The following is a 9,861-nucleotide window of genomic DNA, read 5'->3' as shown; positions in this document are numbered from 1 at the left end:
GCCCCCGTAGATCAGGAGATTGGCGACGCGGCCGCCGGTTCGGACCAAATTTCCGAAGCTGAAAATTCAATCGAGGAGTTCCCACATTCTGGGCTGGCGGATGTTAGTGTACGTGCTGAGGAACTCGAGATGACAGAGGAAATGCTAGCCAAGGCAGCGGCTGAGAAAGACCTGAGCGATGCAGATGCCACTGAAGATGAACATCCGGCTAAATTACATGCAGAGGCGATTCGGGGGAAGGAAACACCGGACGGGAAAGAAGTAGGGACGGACATTAGATCTGGGGAAACGTATGAGATGGCTCCCACCACCGAAGATGCTAGTCAGCGCATGGAAACTATTTTAGACTGCGACGCTTCACTCAAAGAGGAAAGTTTAGTTGAAATCAACTTTGACGACGTACCTGAAGTGAGGGACGTTACCGAAAATGAAAACGAAAATCCAGAAGCGGGACATTCATGGGAGCTCTCAGAGATGCAGCCACGGGATGGTTTGAGCCGGGCAGCGTCGGGCCAAAGCGACGACGAACCCGACTCTGAGCCGGACCGAGGAGAGACATATGGAGGGGCCGAAAGAGAGGAGGAGAGTTACCAGGAGGCTGCCGGTACCGCGGAGGGGGAGGTGGACACGAGTGATTCTGATTTAAGTGAGAACGGTGATGAGGAGCATGAAGTAGGTGGGAAAGATGCTTTATCACGTCAACCCACCGCAGACACACACAAAGAGAACCATGAGCAAAACAGCGATCGCGTTAACGAAGAAGCGGACAACGAGGGGAAGAGCGAAGCCACGCCGCGCGCCAACGAGGACTCGGAGATCGACAAAACGCATCGCCGGACGAGTGACACCGACACCAAAGAAGAGCAGAGTCCAGATATGGTTGGAAAGGCAATGGAGGACACACGAGAGAGAGGTACGAGCCAGGTGGAGGAGGGGGAGGAGGAGGGGGAGGAGGAGGAGGAGGAGGAGGAGGAGATCGACAAAACGCATCGTCGGACGAGTGACACCGACACCAAGGAAGAGCAGAGGCCAGACATGGGTGGAAAGGCAATGGAGGACACACAAGAGAGAGGTACGAGCCAGGTGGAGGAGGGGGAGGAGGGGGAGGAGGAGGAGGAGGATGAACTTGAGGTTGATGATGGAAGTGTGGAAATGATCCTCTCCAAAGCAAAAGAGTCAAACAAAGAAAGGGAGCAAGCAGAGATTGAAGCTGTGGGGGTGAGGGCAGAGACCCAGGGCAGGGGAGCAGCACCTGTGGAGCCACCGCCCACAGAGGACACAGAGCGGGAAATGGAGGGCAGCGCAGGGCCACGAGTCACCGAAGCCGGCCGCCATGCGGAGGAAGGAGAGATTTACAGCGAGGGGCGCGAAGAGTGCGGCGCTGCAGGTGACGAGGGCGGCGCCGGGGACCACCGGACAGCAGATCGGGAGGATGACGACAGCCAGGAGGGGCAGGGGCCACGGGGGTCCGAGGAGGGCGCCGAAAATCCTGGAGGCGAGAAGGACAACAAGGTAACTGCAGCATTGCTGTACTTCTGTCAACGCAATATGACTTTTACGCTCCAGTTGTTTTTTACACCAATAAATAACGTTGACCCTCATCCCAGCTATATTTTTCTTTAAATGTTAATTTTAACACAGTGTTACATTTTCAAATTTGAAGCAGTAAACTGTAAGCCTGATCTACCCATACATTTGAATGTCACAATCATAAGAGGCAAATTGCTAATTGGGGCAAAATGTCAAATATAAACCTACGACACAGTGACAAGGATACGGCGGAGGCTCCATGTTATATATATATATATATATATATATATATATATATATATATATATATATATATATATATATATATCTCAACAATGTGCATCTTCTCCACATGACTCACCAGAGGCCCATGATTGAAAATGTTCCCAAAATACTGGATGACATAAAGGCCTTCATTGAATGTTCTCCAGTGGACTGTTGAGAATATTGGAAGTGATGTATGTGTGTGCATTTTTACATATGGGAGTGTATAAAAAATAAAATGTGCACCGAAATCCTCATTAGCTGGTTCTGTGCAGGAGATCAGGGGATGTATAAAAATAAGAAATAACAGGGAAATGTACTGTATGTACAATAATCAGAAAATTAAGAATCATAAAAAAAATTAATTAATCAAAAAAATATTATATATACCGTCTATAACACCAATCAGCCACAACATTAAAACCACTGACAGGTGAAGTGAATGAAATGTATCATCTCCTTCCAATAGCACCTGTCAAGGGGTGGGATATATTATGCAGCAAGTGAACAGTCAGTTCTTGAAGTTGATGTGTTGGAAGCAGGAAAAATGGGCAAGTGTGAGGATCTGAGCCACTTTGACAAGGGCCAAATGTGATGGCTACCTACCAAAAGTGATCCAAGGAAGGACAACTGGTGAACCGGCAACAGGGTCATAGGCACCCCTGCGCTCATTGGTGCGCGTGGGGAGTGAAGTCTAGCCCGTCTGGTCGATCCCACAGCAGAGCTACTGAAGCACAAATTGCTAAAAAAAAAAAAAAGGTTAACGCTGCTGTGATAGAAAGGTGTCAGAACACACAGTGCATCACAGCTTGCTGTGTACGGGGCTGTGTAGCCGCAGACCTACAATGGGCATGTGAGAGTCAGAACTGGACCATGAAGCAATGGAGGAATGTGGCCTGGTCGGATGAAACACGTTTTCTTTTACATCATGTGGATGGCCTGGTGCGTGTGCCTCGTTTACTTGGGGAAGAGATGGCGCCAGGGTGCACCACGAGAAGAAGGCAAGGCGGCAGAGTCATTGCTCTGGGCAATGTTCTGCTGGGCAATCTTGGGTCCTGGCATTCGTGTGGATGTTACTTTGACGCAAACCACCTACCTAAGCATTGTTGCGGACCGAGTACACAACTGCATAGCAACGGCATTCCTTGATGGCAGTGGCCTCTCTCAGCAGGGCAATGCTTCCTACCACACTGCAAACATTGTTCAGGAATGGTTTGCGGAGCATGACAAAGAGTTCAAGGTGTTGGCTCTACATTTTCATTCATTCACTTAATTACTTTTGTACAAAATCCCCCAAATAGAATAAAATAACAATTATGAAGATATAGATATGAAGATATTGAACAGTAGTACATTGTATACAAGGGCAATAATGTGTTTGTGCAGCTGCAGACACTGTATGTCTGTCCAGTGTGTTTCCGAGATATTGTTTGCAAACTCCGCCCTGGCTGTTGTTCTGCCTGCGGTGATTATTTTATCCCCTTGAAAGTCGCAGCTGCATAACCGGCTCCCTCGGTCCAACACCGGAAAAGACGGATTGAACCGCTTATGGGGCAGCCTCGGCGTTATAGACTCTGGAGCGCGGTCGGAGTTAGTATTTTTGATTTGTCCAGAGTGGCCTCAAACACAGAGGGGGGGTGCATTAAGCACGTTTCCATGGAAACTCCTTACCATCCCACTCTCCCTCGGTGTCGTCACGAAAATTAATGCGAGAGGGTGATTCTGATAGTTGCTAGGCACCGTCCGCATCAGGTTAAATGGCGGGATGTGTGCTCGGCGTGACGACGACAAAATAAAACAACAACTTTGTTTTCGTCTTTCATTCCACGCACGGGCCCTTGAGGAGTGGACGGAGAGAAAATACATTTTTTTATTTTTTTATTTTTTATTTTTTTTTAGGAACGACGTCGAACGACACACCGACACACCGCCGCCGCCTTCCTGCGGCTCCCGTTTAAACTCACTCCAATATGATCGATCGCCTCAGCGAGGGACGATCCATCCCACTGATAACTGAAATAGAAAAGGCCTGTGTCGGCGGAGGCGGGGACGGCTGACACGTCGTCCCCGCCTCACGCTGTGTGACGCCGGAGCAGGGTGTGGATGTCAGGGCTGTAACTCAGACAAATGGATGGGTGGGTGTGTTTTTTGTGTGTGGGGTTTTTTTTTTTGTTTTGTTTTGTTTTGTTTTGTTTTGTCGTTCCGCGGCTCTCGCTCTCCCGCCTTGTCTCCGAGGCGCGGGGGGGGGAGGGGAGCGTGGGCGTCCCCGCCAGCTGGGATCCGGAGGGACGGCGCTCGCTCTGCCTCCCGTCACTCTCCGCCGCCTCCCCGCGCTCGCCGCCGGCGTTTTAGGGCGTCCGGCGTCGATCGTAGCTCCGTCGCTGCGGTGGGAATTTCGGCCTCAGAATAAGCCCCCCCCCCCCCCCCCTTTGACTCCGCCGTAGATGAGTTCAAAACTATGGAAGTGCGTTTGCGAAACCCCCCCCCCCCCCTGTTGCCCAGGACGAGGATAACCCTGAGCAACAACTTTCTTTTCAACTTGCTGTCAGTCAAAAAACCTCGGGAAATGTGCGTAAAAGTTGAGTTCCGAGGCCCATTCGCAGCCATGACGTGCCCGTGTCCCCGTCTTTAATCGCGCGGACGAGACCCAACGCATGGTGTCGTGTGAAGTATCTATCCTTCCCTCCCTCCCCTCCCTCCCTCCCTCCCTCCCTCCTCTCGGTTCCCCGTCGCCCTCTCCTCCCTCCCTCCCTCCCTCCCTCCCTCTCCCTCCCTCTCCGCGTTGGACGTCGCCGAGCGTTCAGTCGGGCGCCCGTGTTTTGCCCGAGACCCACGCGAGAGAGGGAGCGCTGCCCTCCTCCTCCTCCCCCCCCACGCTCGACGTCAGGACGTTAGGATAGCCACCGCCGCTCAGCTCACCCGAGGAGCCCCCGGTCGTCGCCGCGCTCGGAAAGCCATGGACTGTCCCAACGTAAGTACGACAAAACTCGACAAAAAAGAACTCGTTCCGCAACCTGTGTTTTGTTTTGGGCTTTTTTTTTTTGTTTTGTTTTGTTTTGTTTTGTTTTATATGTGACCGGTGATGAAGTTTGCTTCGCTGGACAAAGTTCAACTTGTGGATCAACGCACAGGTGGACGGCTGGAAGACTGATCTCAAAATATTGTACTAACGTGGGATGGGTAGTGTTCAGTCTGACGACGCTTCGGAAGTCGACGTTTTCACCGAAGAGAGGGACGCGAACTATACCTCGTGGAGTGTGGTGTCGCGGGGCCGTCCCCGGCGTCAACGGTCGGCTCATTTTAAAGCGTTTTTTTTTTTTTTTTTTTTTTTTAAGTCCACCCCATCAAGCCCACGTAGTGTCAGACGATAACGACAAAAAAAAAAAACCCACGACGACAGCGCCCGGTGTCGCATCGGGGAGAGAGGCTAATGAACGCCCGCCTGTACAGGTGGGCGGTCGCCCTCCTGCGTTGGAGGGGCTCTACCGGGGAGCAACCTCACCCGTGGGCTCGCTCCGCGGGCCGCCCTCCGTGCCCGACCCCCCCTCCCCCCCGACAGCCCCGTCGCCGTTCTGTCGGACCACAAAATGGCTTTTCACCCACTCGCGCCGCTGCTCCTCTCCGGTCGTCACGTACCGTGTGGCTGAACTAGAGAGCCGCCGGTGCTGCTTCGACCCATGTATGGCCGAGAGCAGACTTGATAGCGGCTCTCGGTCTGCTCTCATCACACCTCGGTGCTTAAATAATCACACGATCGCAGCGTCGAGGGCCAGTTACAACGATTGCGTACGCAGCAGAACGGCCGCATTCTGCGAAGATCTGTCGACTTAATACCGCGGAAGATTAGGGAAACGGGGTGGAATTAAAGTTCAGCCCGGTGATTGAGAAGCGTTTACCGCCAGGATTCATCCGTCTCTCTGACAGGTGGGATAAACATCACTTCCCATTAAATTACTCCCCTAATTACACAGTAGCTCAGGAGTTTGAGCTGGTCGTCTAGTAAGCGGAAGGTTGCCGGTTTGATTGCCGGCTCCTCCTGGTAGCGTGCTGATGTGTCCTTGAGCAAGACGCTTAATCCCCTAACCTATATGGCAGCCCACTGCTCCTAGATGCGTCAAGTACTAGGATGGGTAAATGCAGAGAAATTGCCAATTTCCCCGTTGTGGAACTAATAAAGGTATATAAGAAAGGAAAAAATAAATATATATTCTTATGCCATTAAAGGAAATCGCTCTCCTCGCAGAGCTCCAGAAGAGGAGCAGGTCCTGACGTGACCGCCCCCGTGTTTCTGGGATGGGTCAACGATGCATTCTGTTGCTTTTTTTTTTTTTTCCAAAGCAGGAGGAGTGCAACCGGCCCCAGGAGGAGGAGGACATCATGGACATCCCGCTGGACGACCCCGAAGCCAACAAGGCGGCGGCCAAAATCCAGGCCGGGTTCCGCGGTCACATGACCCGCAAGAAGATGAAGCCGGAGGACAAGGCCGAGGGGGAGGAGGTGAGCAGCTCTGGGGAGGCGCTCAGCGGCAGCGAGGGGGACGCAGGTCAGTGGAGCGGAGGAGGTGGCGAGGCGACGTAACGCCTTGGCAGCAGGGCATTGTGGGTAGCGGCCGCAGGGGTTGGAAGTAGAACCTGTGTGTGTGCGTGTAATCACACCGGAAGATTTCGCCCATTTAACGTTTGCAGAAGAACTCATTTGAAATGTCTGTATTACAGTATTAAACACACCTATTAGATTAATGCGTTGATCCCAAGTGTGAGTGATGTAACGCGCGCCGCCTGGTTGCTTTAATTACCTGCTCGGGGCAGATTGAGAGATATAATTAATCATTCCAGTTAAAGCAATTTGGAAAATGCCACCGCTGATAGATTTTCTTTCAATTCCGTGTTGAGTTGACAGATATATCATTTTCATTGCAGAGAAAAAGATGGCTGCACGGCGTAATCGCTGTATAAAATATGGAGGTTATTATAGCTGTCGATAACTTCAGAGGATCCAGAAAGGAATGTATATGAGTTCGTTCATATTCGAAACATATCAAAACAACCGTAGCTGCAGAACGATCCTTTTGAGATCTTTTTTACCCTAAATCGTATTTGACCTGAAAACTATCTCCAAGGTAAAGAGGCGATTACACTCCCAGTCCTTTGTGGGTTTATTTCACCTCCACCTGCAGGAGAAGCTGAAATTCTATTTTCGGGGGAGGGAACGTAACCGCTGTGAATGTTCTGTGCCAATTTCCCTGCAACCCAGTTGCCGGTGTCCAGGCGTGTTCTGCACGGGACGTATTTTTAACTCCAGGTGCGAGGGATACATATCCCTCTGAGGGACCGGGTAGAATTAATGGAGCTGTCAGACGGGCGCGGCCCACGCTCGTTTCAGACCTTCGCACCGCGAGCGGGTTTACTTTTCTTAATATGTCAGCCGTCATCTGCACGGCGCGAGGAATGAAAAGGCTCAGAGACAAGTTTATTAATGACTTCTCTCCTTAATGAGGGAGCGGGGGCGTTATTGTCCTTTTTTTTTTTTTACAATAACATTATAACAATAATAAAAGCTTTTTTGTTTTTGTATAGCGCTTGTCAAAGAACAACGCTTACAAAGTGATTCACAGATGGAAAAAAAAAAAAAAACTATACGAACGATCTGCCACCCCAATTTTTATGATGTGAAATAAACAAAATAATTTAAATAAAATGCAGCCGGTTAAGATCACTGAAGGGAATCCATAAGAATAGTGAGAAAGGTAAACAGTACATTTGAATATATAGCCCGTGTTTGTAACATCGATTCTTACTTTTTTATTGGACTCTTGTCTTATTTAAAAAAAAAAAGAAAAAAATGTATTTCCTCCTTATAGTTGCCTTGTTATTTTATCTTTTTATGCGCACTACGCAGTTGTTGCCTGTCATGCCCCAAGAATTTCACTGTACTGAATGACCTTGTGTTGAAACCACTTGAATATGGAAGGTTCTAAAAATAACACCAAAGAAAATGAAAGTACATAAAAAATAAATAAACAAATAGATTTATAAATAAGTAGATAGAGAGATAAAATATTTTTGTTAAAATGTTGACACCTCTAATGTTTTTGCTTGTTGTATACTGTCAACAAGGTGCACATACTTCTATAACCCTTCAAGTGATGAGGGGATCCTTGGGGGTTGATCGTTCTACTTCCCGGAGTGTTTGTACATTTATCGTCTCGTTCATCCAAGGCAAGGAAACACCTGAATATTCTTCTGGCCCTTCCCCCGTGTCTTCAGGGGCAGGAGGAGCGGGGGCAGTAGGAGGAGACGCCACCTCGGTGCCAGAGCAGTGACACACCGCTGCCCCGACTCGGACGAAGACGGAGACGAGGAGTGAGAGCGAGAGAGAGAGAGAGAGAGAGGGGGCCGGCTGCAAGGCGCCACCTTTCTAACCCCAGGAGTTATTTTCCTTGTAAAAATAAAAAATAAAAAATAAAAAATAAAATAAAAACGACCCCCCCCCCGGTAGAAACGTATGTAATCGGCAGCCTGATTTGAAGGTGTCTCGTGTGACCTTTGTGAACTCTTCCCCGCCCCCCTCGCTGCCTCGTCCGTGTGGATGTCTTTGACCCAGATCTCGCCACTCGCTGCATGTACTTGTGAAACTTCTGCTGGCGTGCTAGTTTTTAGATGACAATCTGTGAATGTGAATATGAATGTCCTCTAAATGCTAAACAGGGATTTTTTTTTTTTTCCTACAGACGGAAACAGTTCATGCCATCTGTACAAAATCTAGTACGGACCCTGATTCGATTTTTGCGTCACCGATGGATGTACGATGATTTCGTTTTGGGTTTTTTTGCCTCGTTTTAATCGCTTGCATCTTGAGTATCTCTCTGCCGTTTTGCTTGCACGGGTCATGAAAATCAAAGGTAGCTATATTTATGGAAATATGCTCTTATCTAACTACGTTTTTATGATTTGGGTTGTAATTTGCATCAATAATTATGAATCTCACAAAAAACACTCGTTTTTCTTTTCACACTCACACAAGCATTTTTTTTCCTTCTATAAATCTGATCTTCCAAACGCTCCTAGTACAGCTTTTACCTGAAGGGAAGTAGAGTCCATAATGCCCCGCCCTGTTCCCGTGCTCATTTTAATTTCTTGGGTTTGACTTTTTCGATCATCCTTTATCCGCCGTCGTTCTCCGGAGGGTTTCGATTTCCTCCCATAATATGATCACGCTTCAAAGCCGATTTGAATGTAACCTTCTGCTTCGCCCTGCTTGTAAAACCACGCCCCTTCTTTAATAAATCCATACAAACACGTGGTGAATGTGTGAGGAAGCTCTGTTTTCTTTGGACCGTTTCACTCAGTAGCGTTGACCTCACCTGGAACCCATTTCCGCCATCCTTAAACTGTAAATGGAGAGCGGGAGGGGGGTCGGCTTCTCCATCCTCGGCCCTACTCCGGGTGACTCCAGCGCCTGCGAGCAGCTCTCAGCGGGATGCCGCCGCTAATGAAGGCCAAGCAGCCTTAATGAGCAGAGGCACGTCTCGCTCCGCGGATCGCCCTCCGGTAAACATCAACCCGGGGTCATTACGGATTAATAAGTATTTCTCACAATGCAACGGGCCATTTATGTCGTCAATCAACGAAACGAGCCTTTCAGAAGTGAGCGTGTCATTAGAGACGCCTGCGTTTTTCATTTAATAGACGGGGGGGCGGGTGGGTTTTTTTTTTTTTTTCTTTTTAAGCATCACGGCAAATCAACAACTTTAACATGAAGCTGTTTATTCGAACACCATCATTGCAACGTGCACAGCCATTAATTGGGCGGGCTGGTGGGTGGGTGGGTGGGGAGCGGGGGCAGGCTTCCATAAAACCCGAAAACAAATGATCTGTATTTTCCCACGTGGCTAGTTAACGACAACGAACAGCTCATGAATAATTCATACAACGAAAGAAACAAGCATTAAAAATGGATTTTCCAGATACTAGAGAGCTGTAGTGACTGTCATATATATATATACAGTACATGCTGAGGCTTTGTTTACACTGTACACACACGTTTGGCTACGCATCATTTTTTTGG

General features: G+C 49.0%; 1 protein-coding gene across 2 annotated transcripts; it reads left to right on the top strand.

Annotated features, from left to right (window-relative positions):
* Positions 1 to 4,587: 4,587 nt before the first annotated feature.
* Positions 4,588 to 9,085, top strand: nrgnb (neurogranin (protein kinase C substrate, RC3) b). 2 transcript variants are annotated; one of them, XM_080006872.1, is made up of 4 exons: positions 4,588 to 4,765; positions 6,133 to 6,337; positions 8,061 to 8,156; positions 8,525 to 9,085. In XM_080006872.1, the coding sequence occupies exons 1-3, from the start codon at positions 4,751 to 4,753 to the stop codon at positions 8,114 to 8,116; spliced, it is 276 nt and encodes a 91-aa protein (XP_079862998.1). In that variant the 5' UTR covers positions 4,588 to 4,750; the 3' UTR covers positions 8,117 to 8,156; positions 8,525 to 9,085. The 2 variants fall into 2 exon arrangements, with proteins under 2 accessions (XP_079862998.1, XP_079862997.1); XM_080006871.1 differs by having other exon boundaries at positions 8,061 to 9,085.
* Positions 9,086 to 9,861: the final 776 nt, after the last annotated feature.

The sequence above is a fragment of the Zeus faber genome (assembly GCF_960531495.2).
Source record: "Zeus faber genome assembly, chromosome: 9".
NCBI classification, from domain to species: Eukaryota; Metazoa; Chordata; class Actinopteri; order Zeiformes; family Zeidae; genus Zeus; species Zeus faber.
The sequence above is the reverse complement of the archived record's forward strand: the minus strand, read 5'-3'. Positions and strand labels throughout refer to the sequence as shown.

Bases quoted from the DNA above. Each gene is read 5' to 3' on its own strand.
- nrgnb (XM_080006872.1), top strand. The intron at 6,338-8,060 runs GTCAGTGGAGCG...CCGTGTCTTCAG, and splicing joins CGGCAGCGAGGGGGACGCAG to GGGCAGGAGGAGCGGGGGCA.